This window comes from Erpetoichthys calabaricus, chromosome 1 (genome assembly GCF_900747795.2).
Source record: "Erpetoichthys calabaricus chromosome 1, fErpCal1.3, whole genome shotgun sequence".
Taxonomy (NCBI): Eukaryota; Metazoa; Chordata; class Cladistia; order Polypteriformes; family Polypteridae; genus Erpetoichthys; species Erpetoichthys calabaricus.
Window position 1 is genome coordinate 65675607 of NC_041394.2, and position 26474 is coordinate 65702080.

The 26474-nt window shown below is 37.7% G+C and overlaps 1 protein-coding gene across 1 annotated transcript in view; it reads left to right on the forward strand.

Annotated features, from left to right (window-relative positions):
- msh5 (mutS homolog 5) overlaps positions 1–26183 on the forward strand; it is a 58143-nt gene extending 31960 nt beyond the window's left edge. Inside the window, 15 exon segments of the mRNA XM_051919818.1 lie at positions 963–1025; positions 1122–1250; positions 1351–1423; positions 1574–1683; positions 1775–1855; positions 3226–3313; positions 11572–11758; positions 12114–12240; positions 19231–19380; positions 19499–19573; positions 19790–19933; positions 21791–21928; positions 24265–24338; positions 24896–25028; positions 26109–26183. Of these exon segments, the coding sequence (XP_051775778.1) occupies positions 963–1025; positions 1122–1250; positions 1351–1423; positions 1574–1683; positions 1775–1855; positions 3226–3313; positions 11572–11758; positions 12114–12240; positions 19231–19380; positions 19499–19573; positions 19790–19933; positions 21791–21928; positions 24265–24338; positions 24896–25028; positions 26109–26183 (1647 nt within the window).
- The last annotated feature ends 291 nt before the right edge of the window (positions 26184–26474 follow it).

The following is a 26474-nucleotide window of genomic DNA, read 5'->3' on the forward strand; positions in this document are numbered from 1 at the left end:
ATGCTTATTAATAAAACTAAGAAGCAAATTAACATTGAATCAGGCTGTGCATTTAATTATGGATGGCTTAGGAATTTCAAAACTCATCATGATAGCAGACAATTAGAAATTTCTGAAAAAAGACAGTTGAACGATTCTCAAGCAGCAACAAACTACAGCGCAATATTAAAAAAAAATATTTACTGACTTTGATCTCACACCTGATCAAATTTTTTTAAGCTGAGGAAATGGGCATTTACTGGAAGTGTTTGCCCACAAAAACTTTGGCTGGAGACCAAAAACTAAATACTGCAATGTTATAAATTTAATAAGGAAAGATTAACCTTTCTTACATGTACTAATATTTTAGCTCAATATGAAATTAAGCCTTTTTAGAGCCCACAGGCCTTTAAAAGAATACTTCATCTAAAAATGAGATTTTTAATCACGTTTTCATGCAGTAAGGAAAGAAAGAGGTTTATGAACTAATAGAAGAGAATAATGACCATTGTTGTACAATGGCAAATTATGTGAAAAACATCCATGGAAAAAAGAAAAGAAAAATTCATGCTACTTATGTCACATAATCCACATGCCTGTTATCCAGTAGTTATGCTCAAAATGTGCAAAATACATGTCTTTTTGCTAAAATATTGTTTTATGGTTACTTCCTGAATCATCACCACACACCTAAACAGGAAACCTAAAGCCTCATGGGACTTTTTGAATTGAAGACCCAGCTCTCCATCTCATTTGTTGGTCGAGTCCTATCTTCAATTCAAAAATGTGACCCCCATGAGGAAAAGAGCTTGTTTATTTTCAACAGTATTTTTTCCCTTAAGTGACATTTGTTCCTTAGTGTAATTGAAACTGAAAAATACTTAGCTTTTTTACACAATTATTATGCACATAATCAGTATTAATAGAAATTGCCTGAAGCACCTAAATTACTCAGTTTAAATATAAATGTTTTCTTTTTATAGACTGTGATGAGGAAAATGACTTTGTCTCAAATTAGCATACGTGACTGGCAATGCCTGTACAAGGTACATTTATCTTTGGTTTACTACTTTAATACTATAATGTTATTCATAAGATAACTATGTACGTCTTAGAAATACTTGTTTGTATTCCATGTGCAGACAATATACAATGCATTGTGCATTAGAGATACTATTCGATCTCTGCCTCAGTCTATTGTTTTGTTCAGAGAACTTTCTAAGGCCTTTACAGATGATCTTCATTACATTGCCACCCTTATCAGCAAAGTAGTAAGTTCATCAATTAGGTCTACCATTTTCTTAACACATTTTTCTTACTTACTGAGCACATCTGTTGAGTAATGTCTTGTCTATCTTGTCAATCATATAGATTGATTTTGATGGTAGTTTCGAAGAAAATAGTTTTACTATTAAACCCGATGTTGATCCAGTCATTGATGAGAGTAAGTAAAATACTGTTACTGAATGTGTTACTAAATTATTGATTGATTGTTTTTTCATGTTTTATCAAATTACTGACTATAGAATCTTTGTCTATTGTTAAGTTTCATGGAAAGCAAAGTTGCCTTAATAATCATTTATGCCTTTCACAGAAAAACGCAAAATGATGGGACTGTCAGACTTCCTGACTGATGTAGCAAAGAAAGAGCTAGACAATTTGGACAGCCAAATACCATCTTGTTCTGTTATCTATATACCACTGGTGAGTGGTGTCTGAAGAATGTGACAGTCTTGTTATACAAGATTCCAAAGCAAATGCTTTATTAAAGATTTTTTTGCATGTGTTGCTTAAGATTGGATTTCTACTTTCTATTCCTCGACTTCCCAATATGCTTGACAGAAATGACTTTGAAATAAGTGGCCTGGAGTTTATGGTAAGTTTTTATAATCTCAAATTTTGAAAGAAACTTTTAAAAACAGTTATCGAAAATATAGCTTACTTAACTGTGCAATAGTTGTGATTATGTGTTTTAATTAAGGTACAAACAATACCTTTAACAAAAAGTCACATGAACAATGGTATGGTGGATGTTTTTCAAGTACTTATATCCTTCTGAGTTTAAAGCCTGTGTTTTTTCATTAATCGGATATTTTCTCCACTCTCTTTAATCAAATAACCTAACTAAACAAATTCCAAAAGCTATTAAACCTAAGGTATTGGACTTATATATCACTCTTTGGTTAAAATCCTATAGATTATTGAACTTTTTTTTATCCTTTCAGCATTGGTTAAGGGTGGCGCAGTGGTAGCGCTGCTGCCTCGCAGTTAGGAGACCCGGGTTCGCTTCCCGGGTCCTCCCTGCGTGGAGTTTGCATATTCTCCCACAGTCCAAAGACATGCAGGTTAGGTGGATTGGCGATTCTAAATTGACCCTAGTGTGTGCTTGGTGTGTGGGTGTGTTTGTGTGTGTCCTGCGGTGGGTTGGCACCCTGCCCGGGATTGGTTCCTGCCTTGTGCCATGTGTTGGCTGGGATTGCCTCCAGCAGACCCCCTGTGTTCGGATTCAGCGGGTTGGAAAATGGATGGATGGATGGCATTGGTTAAAATTTTAATACTACTTTATAACAAAATGCCAATTTTATCATTAAATTGAAATTAATTAAAAACTGGTTTAAATCTGTGTTCTTTTTTATAATATACAAACCTGGAAACTACTGAGTGTTAAAGCGTCTTTCTGAATTCTTACTAATGCTTTACTTAAGCTTTCCTTTTTGTTTTTATTATTGGAATAACTCTGTAATTCTGTTTAGTTTATTATTTGATAATTTTCAAATTATGCCTTTACTTGATATGCACTTACCTAAACCATCATGTGGTATTTTAAAAGAAGAATTTTAACAAATTTACTGGTTGTGTTCATTGAAATGTCTTTGTTCACTATTTCCCTAACTTAGGTGAGGATCACAAAATTGTCACATTGATTTGTTATAGTTGTCTATTTCATACATTTACTTAGGTTAATGCTGAATGAACTGAATGTATTTTTAATCAAGCCATTTATGACTGTGGTTTTATTGTAGTACATATTTACTCTATAACTAACTTCCTTTGTACATCGTTGCAGTTTAACTATCCATTTATCTATATTTTCATTACAGGGTTATGGGAGGCCAAAGCCTGTTAGCATGCAAGGCATGACCGCACCCCAAATGATACGTCAAATGTCTATCACAAAGTATGCATAAAGCACACACCAATGCTTACTCATATCCAATTTTATTTTATTTTTTGTTTTTGCTGTAGTTCCTGTCTGAAAACAGATTACATTATCGTAGCAGTCGCACTAAGGAGCTGGACAACTTGCTAGGAGACTTGCATTGTGATATTCATGGTTAGTATAGATTTACTTAGAAATGTGGGTAAGGCATCTTCTTAATATTTGTGTGGTTTACTGGACCAGCATTTTTATCTTAATTTAAAATATAAATAGTTTATATTAATTTTAACTTAAGTGTGTAGTATGATGTTTGATGTTACATATTTCTTTCAGCTTCTATCATTTTGATAAAAGTGCTTCTGGTTTAGTGTTATTCTGAAATTGTATGGCCTTTGCTTCTCTTCCAAAAAAAAAATTAATACCAAAAGAGAAAAGTCGTAATTTCTCATTCCTTTTCTTTCAATAAGAACAGAATTGTGCTGGATAGCAGCTGTTTTCATATTCAGAGTGTTCTTGAAAATTTTAAAAGGTAATACAAAATAATTTTTAATACATATTGTCATATTTATTAAGGATATTTTGTGTTTGATCATTCTTGAAGAAGCATCATAGTGTGGAAATAACTGCAGTAGCAATGACTTAGATCTCGAGCAGTTTAGCTCAGGAAACAACATATTTCTTTTATTATTTTACTTTTGTAAATGAAAGTAAAATTTTAAAAAAGGTGATCTTCTACTAAATCTGGTGAATATAAACAAAAATATACAGTAGCTGAATGGACAGATAATTTTCAGCTTAAATAAAGGCATTTAACTGTGCATACAGTATTAAAATGTCGTTTTAACTACTACCTCTACTAGTTCTACTGAATTCCTTAGAGTGCCTGTCTTAATATACACACCTTCTCAAACCCACTTAACCCTTTTCTGGATCACAAGGAACTGGAGTCTATCCCAGGAAAACCAGATGCAAGACACAGCCAAAACTACATGAAATGCAGGAAACAATCATGCACAGATAACCACTGCATCCCAGGGAACACCCATGCATAAAGGAAACTGAATCCATGAGGTAGCAACATTTTGAGCTGCACCAGCATGCTGCCCAATCCTTTCAACATGAAAGTCTATTATTGAATTTTTGTTAGTTCAGACATCATATTTACTTTAGTTATTTTTTTTTTCAAACTTGCTGTTGGCCATCTATAAGTAGTGTCTCATTGTCATCTGTCCTATTTTTACATAATATTCACTAATGTTAAACAGCATATTATTCATTTGCTTCAGTGCACATGCAAACATGTTTATTTTATATCTGGTATAAACATTATAACCCATACATTATATGGGTTTAGCTTATCTGACTTAGTTCTATTGAAAATGGATGTTGGTAAAGTTAGTTTTGATGTGTATATATATATATATATAATAATATATATATATATATATATACATAATATATATATATATATATATATATATATATATATATATATATATATATATATATATATATATATATATATATATATATATATATATATATTGTCACACATGTACGCTTGGGAGTCAACCAAAGGCACCAGGAAATGCCAATTCCATGCCAGGCCAGGTGGTGGCAGGTTGCACTAAACCTCTCCCTTTTCTTTCCGCAAACCAAACATGAGAAATCCTTTCTGTCCCGGCCCAGAGGACATCACTTCCTGTCAACCACCTATAAAAACCCCTCATCTTCCATACTTAAACAGTTCTGTTTTGGACTCTAACCTGTACACATTGTACGCTACTTTAAAACATTTTGCAGCCAAGAAAGCTATACGGGTGGCTGCCCCAAACCTTTTTTGTGTGTCCAGCTGTTTCTTTCACACTGGCATAGTCAGCAGGATGGTCACCTTAAAGAAGCAGGAGAGAACCCTTAGAGGAGCCTGGACACACCGTCCCAAACAACCAGAAACCGCTGGGAGATTACCTTTCCCAAGCTCCCATGGTGAAGTCGGTTGGTGTTGGTGGAGGGAACCTGAGGCGCACTTCGACCCAAGGGTCTGTTAAAAAACCCTGGGTATGTGGACGAAAGACATACGGAATAGGCCTGGGGTTGGCTAATCAAGAATATGGTCTTGTTGCCTTTTGAACATACTGGTGAGGTTTTATTAATCGGGATCAAAACACCAGCCATCTTCGATTCAGGCAGTGACATTTCAATTGTTGCTCACCACTTAGTGTTGCTGAGACAATTACATAAAATGAAGACCAGTATAACCAGTGTACACAGGGACGTTTCTCAGTATAAATCAGCTGTGTGCTTTTTCCAGTGCGACAGGGCGGTAAAAAAACTGATAATAGCCGTCATGGAAGACCCTCCGTCCCGGGTGATACTCAGGAGAGACTGGTCAAACAGTAAAAGCGGCATAACACTCCACCTCCCTAAACAACCGTTGGGCCTAGTAATGGATGTTGAGACGGCATCCTCAGCTGACTCCACGGCATGTTTACAGCCGGAAGAGGGGTGGAGTATGGCCACTACTGATGAGGTGGAGATTCCAGGGCTATCGTGCACCAATATGTCAAACCCAGACACCGCGGTGGGTACAGGAAAAACCACCCACTGAGGTCGCCTCCGACCCTCTTTCTCAACTGCACTTCCAATTCTGGCAGACACCGGCTTCTTTTAAAAGGGAGCAATGAATGATGACTCCCTTAAGTTTATGAAGAATGCAGTCGTTCTGATAAATGGCCATCGCACTCAGCATCCTATGCCACAGGGTTCTCACTTTGTGCTGAATAACGACCTCCTATATTGGGTAGCTGAACATGAGGGGGAGGTGTGCTCCCTGTTACTAGTTCCACAGACTTACTAGCGACAAGTCTGTGAGCTAGCACACACCCACCTCCTTGGAGTCCATTTGGGGCCCAAAAAGACTCTCAAGCATATCAAGCCGGGAATCAGTGAGGAGGTCCACCACTTTTGCATGTCCTGCCCAGAATGTTGTATTGTACGGAAAGTCTGACGGAAGTTGGAGGTTTTGCAATGACTTCCGTTGGCTTAACCGGGTTTCCCGATTCAACGCTTATCCAATGCTGTGCATGGACGACCTCCTCAAACGGCTATGACATGCTAGATTCCTGACCACCCTTGATATAACAAAGGGGTACTGGCAGGTTCCCATAACGGATTCCTCAAAGGAGAAGACCGCGTTTAGCACCCTTAGCGGACATTGGCAATATCGTGTCCTTCCATTTGGATTACACGGGACCCCAACGACCTTTCAGCATCCAGTGAACAAGGTGCTCTGGCCCCATAACTCATACAGTGTTGCCTACCTGGATGATGTTATTATCTATTCCAGCACATAGAAGGAACACGTAAAGCAGGTGCAAGCAGTATTATGGGCACTAAGCGAAACTGGCCTACGAATTAACCCAAAAAATATTTCTTCGGATTAACAGAGGTCAAATATTTAGTGTACCTACTGGGCCGGGGTACTGTACGACCACAGTGTTCAAAAGTTGATGCCATAATGAATTGGCCCCATCCAAGGACCAAGCGGCAAGTCCAAGCCTTTCTCGGATTACTGCGCTACTTTTGCCGGTTTGTGGCCCGTTTTTTTGAAAAGGCAGCGCCCTTGACATACCTCACAAAGAAGAGGTGCCCAAATCATGTGGTATAGGATGCTAAATCAGAAGCTGCATTTAGTAACTTGAAACGGGCCCTTACGTCAACTCCAGTATTGAAAACCCCTGACTTTTCTGTACCTGTTATCCTCCAGGCGGACGCTTCAGACACAGGTCTTGGTGGCATGTTGAGCCAAAGCGTCGATGGAGTTGAACACCCCGTCGTGTACCTCGGCTAGAAACTGTTGAACAGCGAAACCAGGTATGCGGCAGTGGAACGGGAAGCCCTGGCGGTTAAACAGGCAATCACCCAGCCGAGGTACTACCTCTTGGGCCGTGAGTTCACCCTGATGCATTTGAAGGCCACAGTGTATAAGGAAAAGATACGAAACATAAATCATCTTAGGGAACATATCACCAACGCCATTACAAGCATAACTCCAGCTGTGCTAATACACGTTCATCAGCAGTGGCGGACATGTATTGAAATGTGTTTTCAAAACAATGGCAGTCATATAGAGCAGGCATGTCAAACTCACTACCACTGGTGGGCCGCTTCAACTACCATACGTGCGTCAGCGGGCCTCACTGTAACAAATACTATTATATTATTATATAAAGTTACTGTAGCTTTCTTTCCAATACTGAAAACTTTAAAAAATGTAACACTTAAAGTTTAAAGAAAAGCAATTTATTTCCATACAATCTCCGTACGACAGCATACAATTAGAGTCTTAGCCTCTTAGCTAGGTCCTTATATAGGAGTCTTACAGTCTGAGATCTATTTCTTTTGTCCCGACACTTGGCATCTCTTGTTAGTAACCAGTTTGTCTATATCAGGCTTAAAATCTTGTGCAGCTGCAACTTTTATGAGGGATGAAAGGTGCTCAACAGTAAGTCTTGAGCGAAGTGGGGTTTTGGTAGCTTTCATTAATGAAAACAATTGCTCACAAAGGTAAGTGCTTCTGAACATAGACAGTACTCTCGATGCCAACTTAAGGATCTGCACATACAAAGGTGGCAGGTAAGCATACAAGCCTGGCACATCAACTTTATTGTAATTTGCCTTCAGAATAGAATCTGACTGCAGTTCAATCAATTCCATTTGGATATTCTCAGGCACATTCTCAACGTTGTAGTAGTAGTAGTAGTAGTTTATTTATATAGTGCCCTTCACAGAGGAAAGGTCACAGAGCGCTGAACAGCAAATACAGTACAAATTCAACAGTTAAAACAAAACATAAAAAAACAAGAAAACAATAAAAACAATAAATAAACAAACTGGAACTATTCAGGACGGATTAAAAGCTTGTTTAAAAAGAAATGTTTTTAGTTGTTTTTTAAAAGAATCAACAGACTCGACTCGACTCCATGCAGACCACAAGGCGGGCTAAAAGTAACAGGATGGTGACGTAAACAGTGCAAAGTCCTGTTCGTGTGAACTGAAATCACAAAAACACTCACTGAATTCATTGCTCAGTAATTCAAGTTGGAAAACAAATCCTCCAAAAATCAAATTGTCATTTGAATGCTTAAGACCCTGACATGTAAGAAAATGGACAAGATTCTCATTTCTTAATTGATGTGTCCACAGACGAATCTTGCCTTGCATTGCACATCATCGTACATTGTAGTTACAAGTCTGTGTTTTCCTTGAAACTTCAGATTCAAGTCATGCAAATGTCCAGTCAAATCCACAGCAAATGCCAAGTCCTGCACCCACTTGTCCTCATTCAGAAAACTTACATCTTTTCCTTTCATCTCTAGAAACAATATTATTTCTTCTCGTAGCAGGAAGAACCTCTTCAGTACTTTGTGACAAGATAACCAACGTACCGCCGTATAATATGGAACGGTGTCAAATTCACTTCCTACAACCTCCAGTAATGAAGTAAACTGTCGATGATTTAGTCCACGTGCACGAATGAAGTTGACTGTTTGTGTAACTGATTTAAGGACTTTGTCTAGTTTCAAAACCTTCGAACACAAAGATTGTTGGTGGATTATGCAGTGGAAGTGAGCAAACTTGCAATCAGGTTCTTTCTCATGTATTTTTGACAACAGCCTCACACCAACACCGTTAGTGTGTCCCACCATTGTAGCAGCCCCATCTGTTGCCAAACAAACAAGCTTTTCCATAGGCAGAGTGTACTGAGAAAGAACTTCAACCTTGTTGAAAATGTCCTCGCTGGTAGCCGTGTCATGCAAGGGAACAAGTTCCAACAACTCCTCTGTAATTTCTAAGTTTGTGTCACAAGCTCTTATAAATATAGCAAGCTGTCCAATGTCCGTTACATCCGTCGACTCATCAATGGCGATCGAAAAGCACTCTAATTCCATTGACTTATTTCAAAACTGTTCCCTCAAGTTGCCAGCCATGTCATCAATTCTATCAGCAACTGTATTCCGTGTTAGTGATATATCTTTGAAAGCCTTTGCTTTTTCAGGACATACGATCTCTGCTGCTCTCACAATGCACTGCTTAATGAAATCTCCCTCAATATATGGTTTAGCATTGCTCACAATAAGTTCAGCCAGTGCATAACTAGCTTTTACACAAGCCACGCCTTATTTATGCACCTTGAAGAGAAGTGTCTGCTGTTTAATTAGATTACTTTTCATTTCTCGCAGTTTATCTTCTCACAATTTTCCTGTGTATTTGTCATGAGTTTCACGGTTGGTTTCGTAGTGCCATTGAATATTATATTCTTTTGGTATGGCAATGACATTATTGCAAATCAGACAATGAATTTTGTCATTTCTTGTCATACAAAAATATAGCAGTTCCCATTTCTCTTGAAAGATATGATGCTCATCTTGTATCTTTCTTTTCACCTTGGTCGAGGTCATTGTATCCTTCATACTGCAATGCAAATATTTCGTTTTAAATTAAATGACAAAGACATGGGCCTATCAATTTATGCATGTTTGGCATTGTGCAGCTCAAAATTTTACTTTACTAAGTTTACTTTAAAGTTTATATTGTAAAATAAGCCGATATACAAAAAGCCCCCTGACCTACACTAATTTTACAAACTCAGAATCACAAAAATGTGTTAATAAACAACTCATCAACTTCTCGCGTCCACTTCAGATCTTCAGCTATAGTCTACACTAACTGTTCTTTACAATACTAGCACAAAGTTACATAAAACTAGAGCAAAAAAATGTGAAAATATGCGAGCTATTACTACTCGTGGTGGACAGTTCTGTCCAGTGGCCAGTCTCAGCAGCCCAGCCAGTAGTGTAGCCTGCCAGGCTGCTGCAGCCTAGCACTTCAGTTGCGACGTCTCAGTTCATTAACTTTGGTCAAGGCTCGTGGGGGGGGGGTGGAGGATGGGGGGGAGCTGTGTCAGGCCTAGGGTAACAAGGAGCTGACGCCACAGCTGCAACTATACTAGCAGATGATGTTTCTGGTACCGTAATGCCATGGGAAAACGTGCTTTTGTCAGAAGGCAGAAGTAAGAAAAGTCAATAAGTAATGCCAAAGATGCAGAATGATTCAATCACAAACGATAGTAATCATTTTGTACAAGTTTAGAGCTAACTAGGATCTGTCATGCAGGCTGCACAGATTTCTGTTGCGGGCCCCATGTTTGACATGCCTGATGTAGAGCATATTATATAAATAAAAATGATGCAGCCCTGTTAGGTCCCGCAGGTGCCGCCAGGGGGGTGCTGCAGCTGGGACTCCTGAGCCCTTATGGGCAGTGTTTTTACCACACCCGGAAGTGCAGCCAGAACTTGGCAATCAAGCACCTGGCGCACTTGCACTTTCTCACCGTGTCTGTGTGGGTTGTCCTCCGGGTGCTGCTGTTTCCTCCGATAGTTCAAAGACATGCAGGTTAGGTGGATTGGCAGAACCAAATTGACCATAGTGTGTGGATGTTGTGGGTGTGTGTGTTCGCACTGTGATGGACTGGCACCCTGTCCAGGGGATTGTTCCTGCCTTGCGCCCTATTATAGTTGGGGTCGTCTCCAACACCTTCCGTGACCCTGTTCAGAACTAAGTGGGTTAGACAATGACTGACTGACATTATGAGGTTTTTAATTTGTATATTCACTTTTACTGATTTGGCAGAGTTAATCCTTTCTCCCCATTTAACAAAGAATGGTCATTTTAAAGAAACAAATACTTAACAGGAAAGCAAATAATGTTATTGCAGTTTCTGCCTCTCCTCTTTGAGAAATATTTGTCATAGGCATCATTTTGGGTTTCAGTTCCTTGTGGAAACTACAGACAAATTGCTATTCGTCTTCTACTTCCCCTTTATACCCTTCTAGGAACAGTCCTCCCACAACTTTTTGACCTTACTGTGTTGCCCTGGTTCCTAGATGTTTCTGATCACTGTTTGGCAGATTTACTTTATGCTCCTTCTCTAAAAGAAGATGCAATATGCTCTGAGGCATTCAGAGTTCTCAGTCCCCTCTCTAGTGGTTTCCCCTGAGCTCCCAACACATTTTCCATGAGGAAGAGGAGATCATTTTAGCAATATCTATGCATTTTAATATAGATGTGTGTCTTTAAACCATATTTAAAAGCAAATTATGTTAGCATTAACTTTACAAAATATATTTGGTATTTTTTGCATTTGCACTTTGTAGCAAAAATGGTGTAAAGTTCTATGCATTTTTTTCAGTTAGTTGTTACAAAGATGAAGCACACAGTATGTTATTCCTAATTAATTGGAATCAAAATTGCAAGTACTGTAGTTTAAAAATGAAGGATCACATTTTCCTGAAGTGGCCTATTATAACAATGTTTCAAAAAGTTATTTTAGACTGAAAACTCAGAACCTTTTTAATTCTGTGTTCCTTAAGACATGGAAGCAGCAGTAGTTACACAACTGCAAGGGAAAATATTAGAGAAGGCCCTTGTGCTTAATGATGTAATGGAGTATTCTGCCCAGCTTGACTGTCTCATCTCCCTGTCAGAAGCTGCAAGAGAGTTCTCTTATGTTAAACCTACAGTGTCTGTTCAGGGTGACTTCAGAATACTACAGTCAAGGTAAGGATTGGATAGGAAACTTTAGCCTGGCTAATTTTTGCACATACTCTGTGATGGTATATGTTTCCCATTTCACCTTATCTCTATGTCTCTGGACTACTGAATCTTACTGTATATCTGAAACAGTATGACAGTCGATTGTTTTTTTTAATTCTGAAAATGAATCATTGTACTTAATTAAGCAAAACTGGAGTTACTTTTATAGTGAAAAAGTCATTATGAAAATATTCTTTATGTTCAGTCTTCTTTAGGTGTGTTTTGTATATTTCATTAGCTTTGTTTGAAACAAATACATAAGAATGTGCCAATGCATTATGTGAATGAGCACTGATCAATAGGTATTCTCTATCTTCAGGCATCCCTTACTGGAGCTATGCACTGCAGTGTTTGTTTCAAATCCAGTTCATAGTTCTGAAAAGGAGGGCAAAATAAAAGTTATAACAGGTCCTAATTCATGTGGAAAAAGCATCTATCTTAAGCAGGTGAGTTCTTCATCTTCTTCCTCAGATTTAAGTATGAAGCAAATCAATAAAATGCTCTATTTTGTTTATGCATTTTAAACAATGTTTACTATTTTAAAAGTCACAATATTAAAATGTTAAGTTTGAAGGTTGTTGCTTTTTATTAGTGTGTATTTATAGTCAAATCAAGTGTGTATATAGTATTTTATTAATTTAATGTCTTAAAATGTGAATTTCTTTAAACAAAAAAAGAATTCAAATACCCTTTTTAAGATGGCTAACTTGCTTTTATTTGGTATAATTAAATTCATTTCAAGAGCATTCTTTTTATTTAAGACACATTCTGCTGTAAAAGGGACTTGCTTTACTTAAGTAAGGTAAAACCCCAGGTTATTAGTTTCGTTTTCAGATTTGAATCCTTTTTGATCCTCTGTCTATATTAACTTCAGCCATTAACAATTTAAAAATATTCCCTAGCCTAAATGCACTATACTAATAAATTTACTGCTCAAGAACAGTAAAGACTAGGCAGATTTCCAACACTGCAACCCCTTGTTATTATTTATGACTTAAGTGAAGTTATTCACATTGAGTGCTTGCATCGAGATTGAACCCTGGAAATTAAATCAGCCATCCGTTTATTTTTCTGGAAACTAAATCAGCCATCCATTCATTTTCCTAACATGTTCATTCAGGGAAGGATCGCCGGAAGCTGGACCACATTCTAGCAAGCATAGGGCGCAAGGCAAAAACAAACCCTTGACAGAAACTAAATTCACCCCAACCAAACCAGATTTATGTACACATAGTATGCACCAGATAATATTGTTTGACTTTTGCACGTTGTTGATGATCTAGATTCCCCTGCTTCCCTACTCTCTCTCTCTCTGTCTTTTGATGCCAAGAAGTCATAAGGTCAGATAAAATGGTTTTATTTGTGTGCATGATCTTCCAGCACATGGGCTTTAGAGACAATATCATTAAAACGATTTAAACTTTACACTTTTCCCGCTCAGCAGTCATACTGACAAATACTTCCATTATTACTCTTATATACATAGGGGCTTCTGCTTAAATTAATAGATCAGAAATAAATGTTATTCTAGATAAATAACATCTACAAATCATTTAATCTCTATATTAACATTACTATTGTTTCTCAATTTAGTGTTTTTGGTATCAATATTCCAAATTAAATGATACTATATCCCATAATTCCCCATAATTATAGATATGTGCTCAAAAAAATTGAAAACTTTGCGCCTCTGGACAGATTGTATGGACACTAGAGGGCACTGTCACTCCTCAACCCCAACACACAGACACTGACGACACAACTTAAAAGCACAACAAGCTTGTTTATTTAATGAACTCTTCACAATGCTTTTCCCAGCATTACAGCCACAAGTAAATAAGCAATATAGCCCACAAAATTCTTTTCTCTCTCTCTCTTTCTTCCTCCTTCGCACCTCCCAACAAGCTTTGTCCACCATCTACCCAACTCTGCCTCATCCCTGTAAGGTCAGCCTGGTCCTTTTATATTGTCCAACCCAGAAGTGCTTCTGCTCTTCTGGCCACGTGATCTGCCAGCACTTCCAGGACAGTCGGAAACCTTATGCCCCATGGTTCTTCCACAGCACCCCCTTGCAGTACCTACAGTACCCAACAGGGCTGAGATAAGGAACTCCAAGTCCAATATTGTCCTGCAGGAATCCAGAGCACCGCTGTAATCCTGGGGAGCTGTCATCTAGAATCTCATGGGAGGCAGTGCCCTAAAGAAGCTACCTTCCCCCATCCTTCCATATCTATATCATATCATATCGGGTTGAGCTACCAGTCGTCTCTTATATTGCCCCTCCCTCAGCTGAGCACTGTGGGGCGAAGCGTCCTGTCCCGCGAGGGTTGTTGTTTTCCAGGAGGGGCTGTCTGGCCTGTCTGTGGGATGGTCCTGAAAAACACAAACAAGAAAAGTGCAGTGAGATGCTGTGCTTTTGTCATCCCCTGACATCTTCCCTGGTTTTAAACGGACATCTTCTCCACAGATGACCCGGCTGGTAGCATTCATAACAGTCATCTCCCTCCTGATGTTTGTGCCCTGCGGGTTTGGAAGCAGGCTGGAAACATCGTCTGCACCTCCCACACAGCTGAGGGTGGATCATCGTCCCGCCGCCTCTGCAAAGAGCATCCCTCTGACACATGTGAGCGCACAGGCTCACTCGCTGCAATATCAGTAGATCATTGCTTTTCTCTGTTGATCTCCTGTCAGTCTTTGTCTCTCTGTGAGAGAGAGAGACTCCTTACTGTCTATACCCCTTTTGTGTTATGCTTAACCGTTGCAGACATAGCGAGAGTCTGGACAATCCGAAAGTCAGCACTACACAGCTGTTCCAACTCATCCGACCCTTCTACTGGGCAATTGGTCATCACGCCTGTATCGATTGTAGGTCTCGAGGCTATTTGGCATCCGATATTGATTAATCTCGGGACTCCTTCGCTCTGCATCCCTCTTTCTTGTATTACTCACCTGTACAACCAAATTCACCATATGGGGATGTGCCTCAGCCAAGTCATCACAGGTATTCTTCACGTCTCAAAGGCACCTTGGCCGTCTTCCTCAGCTCCTCAACTAGCTTCTTCATATGGGAAATAATCTGTACCAAGGCTTGTACGGGCTGGAGTAACCTTTCCAGTTCCCGCACATTAAATCGATTGGCAGTGATGGGCTCGGGCAATAATAAGCCCCATCTCCCAGCCGCGAGCCGGCAACCATGCTATTTCCCTGCATATGCACCGCTGGGTCTTGGGAGTTGGAGTTTTGGGTTATGGCCTTTTGCTGACAGTGATCCACCTGTTTCAATTTATCAGTGAACCATTCAGTCACCCCCCAAACCTCCTTACCTTTATTCATGGTAGGCTGAGCATCGCTCACCTCCCCTTTCCCCTTCGTGGAGTCCGAGTCCATAGGGTTGATGTTCAAGCCTATGATGGGCCTCCACTGACCTGGAGGTGTTCAGGTGTCATTCAGGAGTATATTCCATTCCTTGCTGGATCTTTAGATAGTCCTCCTCTATGAGGTACGAGCACAGGACAAAGTTAACAAAGTCGAGAAACCTCTCAATTCCCTCCCTGGTGCGTACCTCTTTCTGGATATCACCAACCAGTGTTTTTTCTTCTCGATAGACGTAGTCATTCCCCGTCTCATCTCCCATTATGACAGAATAGGGTGCCTGAGTTCTCAGCACATTGTTGGTCAGCTTGGATTTCTGCCTTCCCATTTCAGACCGGCAGGAATTCTTGGCAAACTTGTTGGGGTGGTGTCCACGAAAAAATACACAGGCTTCTGCCAACACACAGCCAGAAAATTCTGTCAATTATGCCACTAGTGGACACTAGAGGGCACTGTTGCTCCTCCAACCCAACACAGCAGACACCAGGCACAAGTTGAAAGCACAAAACAACTTTTTATTTTTAAGGAAACGCTTCCCCAAAAATACTTCATCTGGCTTTTTCCAGCATTACTGCCACAAGTAAATAAGCAATAAAGCCCACACGATTCTTTTCTCTCTCTCTTTTTTTCTCCTTCACTCCTCCCAACAAGCTTTGTCCATCATCTACCAATTTCTGACTCATCCCTGTGAGGTTGGTCTGGTCCTTTTATATTGTCCAACATGAAAATGCTTCTGCTCTTCCAGCCACGTGATCTGCCAGCACTTCCAGGTCAGTCAGAAACCTTATGCCCCACGGTTCTTCCACAGCACCCTCTGGCAGTACCCACGGCACCCAACAGGGCTGAGATAAAGAACTCCAAGTTCTCCCGGGGAGCTGCCATCTAGCGTCTCGGGGGAGGCAGTGCTCTAAAGAAGCTACCTTCCCACATCTTTCCATATCTAGGGCATCCCGGCCAGGTTGAGCTACCAGCCATCTCTTACAATTGAATCTCTTTGATTCAGATGTTGAGCCTCATCTATAATTAATTAAACTAATTTTCCTCTTCCCTTCGTTTATCTTAGTGAATGTATATTAGATCTTCCATCCATCAATTATCCAATCCGCTATATCTTAACTATAGGGTCACGGGGGTCTGCTGGAGTAAATCCCAGCCAACACAGGGCGCAAAGCAGGAAACAAACCCCGGGCAGGGCGCCAGCCCACCGCAGTATTAGATCTTTAATCTCCAAATTTATGTATAAGGGCAAAAGGCTACATCAAAAATAAACCACTCTAACCCCCTCCATAGGAGAGGCTGGGTATTCTTCCTTTGTCACATTTATTCTTGATATATCTATCATCCTAGTTGGCTTCCTAGTGAATCCGTTCTTATGGCCTCCACACAATGTTATTTGCAAGTTGCATAACAAGATGTAAACTCTGTCTTTGCCCCATTATATCATACAGCATTCATATATAGTGCCCTTTTGAAAACAAGACTAATCACTAACTGAAATAGCATAATCAAACTCCCGTCTTCAATTGTTTCTCTTTCCATATTGGCCCTGTAAAATATGCCATACTTTCTCTCTATGAATGTTCCAGGAATTACATTCTCAGTTTGGTATTCCCACCTAATACTTTTACTTTTTTCTTCAAGTACACTAAGCTTTAAAGGTTTTAGGTGTCATATTCATACAACCCCCTTTCAATTTAATATATAAAGGGCTCCATCAATTCACTCAGTTATATATGGTTCACACTTATTTGCAAAGGGTCTTTCTCAAGATACTCATTTCAGTTCTGTACAAAGAACTTGTCTGCCATCTTTCTGTGTGTGTTCTGATTCTTACCTTCAGTGTTTATGTTTTGGCTTGGAGTCTGTATATTTGTATCTTGTCTACTACATTTCCCTCTTCCCCACTCTCTCCAAATCAATCTCCTGGATTGGGATGCAATATCATCACAAGGTACACACTAATTCACACACCCACACCTACATCAGGCAGATTTAGACTCATTTACCAAACTGACTATTTTTGGTCTGTCGGAGGTGTAGTCCCAAAATGAAGCTCACATTAATGCAAGACAAACATGTAAACTCCACTCCAAAAGTACTTTGGTCAAGAAGTGAACTGTAAAGCAAATGCTACTGAGTGAAAACACAACCTTTTTAAGCCATGGTGCTAGTCCAATTTTACTTACTAAAATGATACCACAATATCACTGTTCTGCTCCACATCTTGTTAGCTGTTATCTGTTGAGCTGTGCTCCCCCTTCATCTTGTCATTTATTAACACACCTGTCAGTCACATCCCACACTCACAGTGCTGTCATAAATGTCTATGAAACTCACGTAAAGCATGTAGGTTGCCTAATAATCATTTGAATACAATACATCCCATGTGTCTCACGTAGGCACCCCTTTATCTCATGTTTTGGTCACATATGAAACGTATCTTTTTGGGTATATAAACCCCTAGGTCTGGTTAGTTGTGGTATGCTGCAATTTGAACCTCTGTCTACGCGCTTCTCTTTGACTTGATCCAACCGTGGAAATCACTCGCCTTGTAAATGTCTTTTAAAGGTTTATTGTTTAATGTATACTGCCTGCTATGAATTATTTTGTAAACCATTCTTTATTGTCTTTTGGTTGTACACCTGTATATACCTGTATGTTTCTTTTGTATATACAGTATTTCAGTTTACAACAAGGTACGTCCAGTAAAAGCCTTCCAGAAAGCTCACCCCTTGTCGTTTTTATGTGGATGTGCTGAGTTGTTTAAGCTCTCTGCAGCCGCACTGCACGGACAGCGTGGAGTGAGGCAGAAAACTCACAATTATTAGAATCATATGCAATGTTTTAAAAATTTCACCAATATGTATGTCAAAATGCTAAATTTAAAAGATTGCTATGAAACACTGTATGGAATTTTTTAAATTCCTATTTTAAAGTAGGATTAATATTTATTTTACTCTTCATTGTATTATAGTAAAATTATTCCTAATTTGAATCAGTATTAGCTTTTTTGTTTAAAGTGTGTATTATATTAATGTATATTGAATTTGAAAAGTATTCTGAATACACTATTGCAGATTGAAATGTCTTTCACAATTAGATTTATTAACTTAAAATCAATTATAATGGCATTTAACAGTTCATAGAAAGGCTGCTGTACAGGCATTACGAGTTAGAATTGCATCAGATCCCATGATAATGGTTAGTTGTTGTGTTAGAAAACACACAAAAAAACTATTTCTATAAGCACTCCATCCAGAATATCCCCCTCTCCCCACCACAACAATATCCCAGAAATATTTAAATTGATTTGATTAGCATCTCACAATTGTGAATGTCTGTCAATAATTGAATATATTGATATGCTCTGTTCAGTGTTAGTTGCTTCCTTGATCTTAGTATAGCCAATGCAACCCTGGACTCTGCAGTAGATGGAATAAGCAGGCTGATAAAATCAAACAAAAAATTAATGTTGTTCTTTAGAAATTGGAATGATTTTTCCACTTCAAAACTGTAATAACCCACTACTAATGTATATCACTTTTTAATTTGAACTCTTTTATTCCCTCAGATAGTGTTCCTTTCCTTTCTAACAATAGAAATGTTTATTTATATTATTTTTACTATGCCCTGTTTTTATTTCAACATTTAAATTCTTCTTTCTCACAGTATACAATAAAATAATGACTTAAAAAATAAACTAAAATACATAAATTAAATTTGTTTTCCCTAGAGTCCTGAGAAATACATATAATGAAACCACAAGTAGCAATGATCATTAAAAAGTAAAAACACATCAGGTGTTTAACCTAAGAATAAATTGTATTATCTATTTTGTACAATCCATCAAAAATATAACTTACTGTAGTAATGAAAGTTTGTCCACTTTATGCAACAGTCAATTCTGGATCGTAATTGTGCCATAGCAATAAATAAACATGATTTGGTTGACTACAATGTTTGTATTCATTACAACAGTGTAGGGAAGTATTATTTACAAAAGTATTTAAATGTGGTACATGATAAAGTAACATTTTAAAAATGGTTTATTTTGCTAACCACAGGTGGGATTAATCATATTTATGGCTCACATTGGTAGTAATGTGCCTGCATCTGAAGCTGAAATTGGTTTGGTTGATGGGATCTACACATGTATGCAAACCAAAGAATCAGTGTCAGTAGGCCTTTCATCATTTATGATAGCGCTCAATCAGGTAAAACAGAAATAATTCCTAATGCACGAAATGCATACCAAAATAGATATATTACATTCTGAAATTTTCACTTTCTTTCTTTCTTTCTTTCTTTCTTTCTTTCTTTCTTTCTTTCAAGATGGCCAATGCTCTGAGCAATTCTACAGACAAATCAGTTATTCTTATTGATGAATTTGGAACAGGAACAAATACAGTAAGTACCTTTTCTAAACATGGCAATACTGTAAACTGTAAATCAATAATGCAGATTACTAATGAGGAGAGACACTATTGATGCAATATAGGATTATAGTTATGTTGACCAGGAATTATGTTAGATATTTGACTTAAAGTTAGAAATTCTGCAATTGTTTATGTAAAATTAATCACTCATGCTGTTTTCTTTTTTAAAAAATGCATTTGTTTTGAGGTTGATGGACTGTCCCTATTTGTTGCTACTTTGAGATACTGGATGAAGCTTGGTTGGGCCTGTCCAAATATTTTTGTCTCTACACATTTTCAAAGGCTTGGCCAACTCAACTTTCTTCCTGCAAGTTCATTACTTCATTTTCTGGTAAATAAATTAACGTCAATTTAATCAGACATAGTTTTTCATTGACCCTTAGGTCTCTGTGGCTGTTTATTTTTTAGTTTATTTTTCTTTAATAGATTAGGTAATTTATGAGAGAAAAATGTCCAATAAAATGGATTTATATATTATACAAAGTAGTACTGTATAAATAGTTTCTCTAATTCACCTTTTTAGATTTATTACATTTGTAGACCTAATTGTATCTACAAGTATAATATACTGCATATCCATCAAACTGACTAAAATAATTTTAGGCCACAGAGAGAAATATAACACACAGTTAAGCTATCTAAGCTTGTAACTTCCTCTAAAAAGAGTAATCTGTGATCATGTGACACACCATCTATGTTCTAGTGACCCACGTCCTGAATACAGAGGAATTGAAGTGTCACGCACATCTGTTCCTCAGAAAGTCACAGTCAGGGCAGGTAATGCAACAGTCCTTAAAGATGACACTGCAATTGTGACCCGCTGAGCTGGCTACTTTGAGCATGGGATGTCCCTTTGGGACATCCTGAGACTTTGCGGGATCCCCCCAAAGTTGCTGGATGTCATGGCTGACCTGTGCACTGGTACTGGGAGTGCTGTGCAGAGTGGAGGCAGAACCTCTGCATTTTTCCTAGTTGATTCTGGGTTTCATCACGGGTGTGTTCTTGCTCCTACTCTGTTCAGTGCTTGCACTGGGTGTTGTGCTGGGTTGTGGGGTCCAGAGGCTGTTCTTGACTTTGATATTGATTTTGCCGACAAAGCTGTGATCTTTGCGGAGTCAATGGAGACTCAGATCAGTGTTCTCGAGGGACTGAGCAAGGCATCTGAGTGTCTCAGCTTGCGAGTGTCCTGTTTAAAAAACAAGATCCATGCCTTTAATGACCTCTTGGGTCTGTCTGCGGAGAGAATGTCGACCTCATCGAGAGGTTTACTTACCTCAGCAGCGATGTGAATACAAATGCATTTTGATACTATGGCCAAAAAACTGCAGTTTATTTTTCGTATATTCTTTGAATATATTGTGCTGCAAGATAGTACACCCACTATAAAGCATTGTATCATTTAACATATGTGATCTGATCATTATGTAATTTCTCTCAATAGATTAAGCTGATTAAATATAATTAAAAACACTCTAAGATTACACTTTGTATTTTTAATTCAACAAAAATCACCAGAAATGCAAATGTTTGGGATATAAAATGTTAGTAGGCCACTAGCTCAATCATCTCCTAAACCATTACAGTTTGGTCTAAATGGCCCAATATACAGTAAATATTGTAATATACAGAAAAACCACAGTATAAGATATTGATACAGTTTGGGGCTTTCAGAAGGAAAATTGTAGCATTTTCAGATTAATTTATAGTTGGTTATTACTCAGTATGACAAATGTTTACAAATGGAGAAAAATCAAGATTACAGACATTCTTCAAAAGTAGGTTGTTCCATTATATTTTGTTTTGGAAGGTGTGGGGTGCCCTTCCCCTTAAAATGTAATCCCCTTTTTGTGCAACAAGGTTCTTTTTATGGATGCCCTATCCCTATCCCACTTACCAGCTACTATACAGTACACAATCGTTGCCACAGCCCACAATTCACACTAGCTAGTATGCATTTGATGGCCTGTGATTAAAAAAAAATGAGCATTGCATGGAAATGTCACATGAAAACATTGCACGATTTCACTAATCTTTTTAGGTTTATATGGAGCAGACATATTTTTTATTTTACATTAACTACTAGAAGCTGTTTTTTGTATTGTATTTTAAAAATAAAACTTCTCCTAAATATTATTAAAGCTACCTACTTATGACTTTTTTAGGCAATGAGTATTTTTTTATGTTTTAGACTATGGAAACAGCAGTTGATGGAGATGAGCTGGTTTTCTTTTACCAGCTCAAAGAAGGGTTATCGGAGTCCAGCTATGCAGCCAATATTGCCACTATTGCAGGCATGCCTGCAAATATTGTAGAGAGAGCTGCTGAGGTGAGATTTATTCTGTAGCTAGTGCATGTGTTTATGAAAATTGTTAAATAAATATTGAGTTAAATAGCAGCAGCACATATAATTGAGAAGTTTAGCAGGTGTATGCTCTGAAGTCATCTACTTTGCATAATATGTGCTACAATTTTGTTGTGTGGAATGTATGTGCTTCCTCACGTCATGTTATTTAATGTTATAATTAAAATGTATTACAATAAGAGTTTTTCAGTGTTCTACATGTATCTTGACTTCCACTGTGCAACTCAGAGACATTCACTTTGTTTATCTAAGCCAAACATTTTGTGATGTGCTTTGAACTTTAATGTATTGTCCTGTTCAAAAATAATTCTTCTCCCAATTTCAAAGTCTTGAGCTGAATGTAGAAGTTTTTCCTTTGCAAATTTCCCAAACTGACACAGTCCATCTTTACCTTCAGATTTGTTAAGCTCTGTTATTACAAAATATTCCCTAAAATTTAATGTTGCTGCCACCATAATTTATTGCAGCTATTGCTTAAGCAGGTAAAATTCAATGTTTCATTTATGGTTCATGTATAACAATTAATTTTAATTTGTTTACTTATTGTACAAAACCAAACCCATTAAAAAATGTCCCTAAAAATGTCTCTGCACAAGCTCTGCAGCACATCTTCAACAGTCTCTGCCCATTCAAGCCATGTTTCTAAAGGAAAGTTGTTTGTTGACCAGTAAACATTTTCCCCAATATATATTACAAGGGACTTTGAAAAAGTTTTCACACTTTTATATTTTCGTTGGAAAAGGTGAAGGCGGGAGGAGTACTAATTGGGCATTAAAAAGTTGGTAAGATGCTGAGAAAATTGCATCTCAATGGAAGGCGACTATGTAAAAAAGTGATTTAATTTGTTTTTGAAATTCTTAACAAATAGAGTTAAAAAAAAAAGTGTGGAAACGTTTTGGACATCCCTTGTAAATTTCTTTGAAGTAATTTGGAGCTATGTTAAACTTCATAATGACCTACTTTACAACCTACTATAGCTTGTAGAGGCTACCTTAGAGCCTATAGCCTGTAGAGGCTTAACATTTCTCAGCCTGACCTGACTATATTTTAATAAGTTAAATTTCCTTTTATTAGACCCATGTAGAGCCTACTACTATACTTTTAATTTTGTTTATGTGCTCTTCAAAAGTAAATTTGTGTCACTAGAGGTAAACTGGGCATGCTCCAAAAGTAACCATGAGCCCCTCAAATATTTAAAACTTTTTAAAATAATTTTTGAAGTTTTGGTAAATCTGTCATAGTAAAATTATTTTTCTCAGGTATTTTCTTTCTACATGCCAAACATGTGTGTCAGGATAATTGTTGACTCAAATTTATTACTGTGTGTATGTGTTTGTATCTTGTGATAGACAGGCATCCTTTGCAGTGTTGGGTCTAGGTTTGCAGCTTATGTTATGATAGGTTACACCCTACACAACCTTAAATTGAATTGAATGGGTTTAAATGTAAATGAATGGATTTTTATTCAGTTGAATGTGAAAATTCTACAAGGTTATGAGTATTTTTAGAACATTGTAAAAACTTTTGATGAGAACAGGCTATTCAGCCCAAAAGAGCTTGCCCATCCCACCCACCTAATTCCTCCAAAATAATAGTAATATTTGAGTGTTAAATACCGCTGTAGTCCTATTGTTCACAACACTACTTGGTCACTTGTTCCATAGTTCACTGTGTGAAGGAAAACTTCCAATCCTTCCATTGATAACTTCAAACTCAGGATATTTTTTGTATTTTATACATTTTAAAAGTTAAAATACAGTTTAGAGGACTTAAGTTTTTTTATTTTATTTTTCCTTTGAATGTGCTTAACTTTCTTGTACCTGTTTGTTTTTAAGTGGTAGTAGATATGTTATAAATTGGCATATATATTAGTTTTTAATCACAAATATAGTCACAGCTGCCTTAAAAAATCATTAAGTTGTCTGCAGTTTGCTTGTAAGTCAGTGACTTTGATAAAATGTTTTTAAACTGAACATTTTGACTGTCTTTTATAAGTTTTACTTTGTCCAAAAATAAGTTTCTTTTGATGATTTTTTCTACTCTGGAAGTTTAACTATTTTTCAGCAACACTGGCCATGCAGAGTGCAGACTACACACACAACAATCATGTTTTTGAAAGTTTGTAAGTGTACCATATTTTAATGTAGATGTTAACGTAAAAATTTGCCTTGGTAAGAAAGAATCTGTGCTGTAGAGCACAAATATCTTATGCCATAATGAAAATTGACGTTTTGAATATTTTACATATTTACATATTTTTGAAGTCTCTGTCTGTCATTGTTGCATCATTTTTAATCCAGGCCTTAGAACACTACAGAACTGGAGAAATTATCAAACGAATTAACTGTCCACAAAATGAGCAACAATTAAGCAGGTATGTTTATCATCATAACGTTCCTGGTGTTTGAACTGATGTATGGTTTCATTATCAAATAATTATCCCCAAATCTTTTAATGATACAAAAGTATTAGAATCAAGTGCTGAAAATATTACTAAACAAGTGTTAAGTACTTTTTTATTGCGAGAGTTACACAAAATGAGTGTTCAAGAGATTTGTACATTCACTGAGAAGACTGCAGTAGATATATAGTAGATCCAATTAGTAAGTAAAGGTAATAATCTATGATTGACTAATATGTCCTGATGTGTCCGATCTGCCATAGCTGACTACCTCATATAGATGAATTACCTGTGGACTTAATCTTAATGTACCACATTTTAAAGAGTTAGCTTTACTTATTGTATCAATTTGTGACCACACCTGGTATATTGTTCAGAAAGGATTATTTTGATCATCATTAAGGAAAAAACAATTCATAGTTGCATAGAACCATATATATTAATATAATATGTACTGATGTTTTTTGAAAAAAATCAATTAATCTGCTTTTCAATACCTGCCACAATACATTTTGTCTAATTTTTTATAGGTGCCTGGCGATAGCAGAGAAATTCCTGAGCTTGGATTTAGATGACTCCAGTATTGATTTGCAAAAGTTCCTAAAACAAGAGGTGGTTTTGTAAAATGCCACATCTCTGTTGAGCAAGAACATGCACTACTTTGTAATAAATAAAGCAATTATCTAAAATATGTAGAACCCATATTTTTTTTTCTTTTAAGCTTTTGCTATAACATAATTAAATAGCACAGTAGAAATGCAATTGTTTTAATTTAATTTAGTTTCTGCATTCTGTCCCATTGGCAATCATACAGTATTCACACAAGTAGGATATGGTCTGAAGACCCACCAGAATGACTAAAAAGGAAGAAAAAAATATAAAGAAAGGAAAGGAAAATTCTGACTTGCCAGTCCAGAGTCCTAATGAGGCATTATGCAGGCATATTGCTGTTGGTATAAAGCAGCCCCAGTAGTGTTTCTTGGCATACTTTTGCTGAGTAATTAATTGCTTAAAATTACTCAGTGTTGGTGTGTCAGAGAGAGGATATGCAGCATTCTTCACAATGGCACTCAGTTCTCTTTTAATTACCTTCTTTGCTACGACCTCCAGGGTGTTGAGAGTGAGTTCCATAGCTGAGCCTGCCCTGATGTTAACAACCCAGTACACCACAGTTTAGAAAATTGCACTTGCCAGTCTCCCAAGGAAGAAGAGCCTGCTCTGCCCTTTCTTATATAGTTCCTCTGTGTTCTGATAACAGTCCAATCTATCATTGTTGTGAACTCCCAAGTGCTTGCAGGAGTGGACCACCTCTGCATCCACTGTGACCAGACATAGAGGCTCTTTAGTGCGGCAAAAGTCTGTAACCAGTTCCTTGTTTTTGCTGGTGTTTAGTTGCAGACAGTTTTTTTTTGGCACCAAGAAACAAAATTCTCCATCCGACTCTATACTCTGTCTCATCACCCTTATCGAAAAACTCCATAAGTGCAGAATCATCTGAGAATTTCTGCAAATGGCATGGAGAAATGTCAGTTTCTGATGTTATTTTTACTGTACAGTCAGAGGTGTAGAAAGTGAAGAGAAAATGAGACAAGACTGTTCCTTATGGTGCTCCTGTCTTGTTCACATCCATATCAGAGACAAAGTCCTCGAGTCTCAAAACTGTGGTCTGCTTGATAGATAGTCTATTAACCAGGACACCACAGGCTCATACACCTGTATATCTGTGAGTTTACCCCTTAACAGGGATGGCTGGATGGTACCAACAGCATTGGGGAAATCAAAAAACATAATCCTCACAGTGCTGCTACCTTTGTCTAGGTGAGAATAAACCTTGTATTTATAATATATGTAAATAAAAAGTATATTGACTTACTTAGACTTAGACTTAGTTCCTCCCACGCCGGGTGGCGCACTGGGCGCCAAGAGATCGCCAACGAATTCAGTCAGCGGCAGCGGATTCAGCTTCGTCCCATGATATGTCTATAGCGCGTAGGTCTTCATTGAAAGAACGTCGCCATGTTTGTTTTGGGCGGCAACGCTTTCGTGTGCCATGGGCGGGCGTCCAGCTCATAGCGATCTTTGGGAGGCGATGTATCAGTTGCTGGAGGG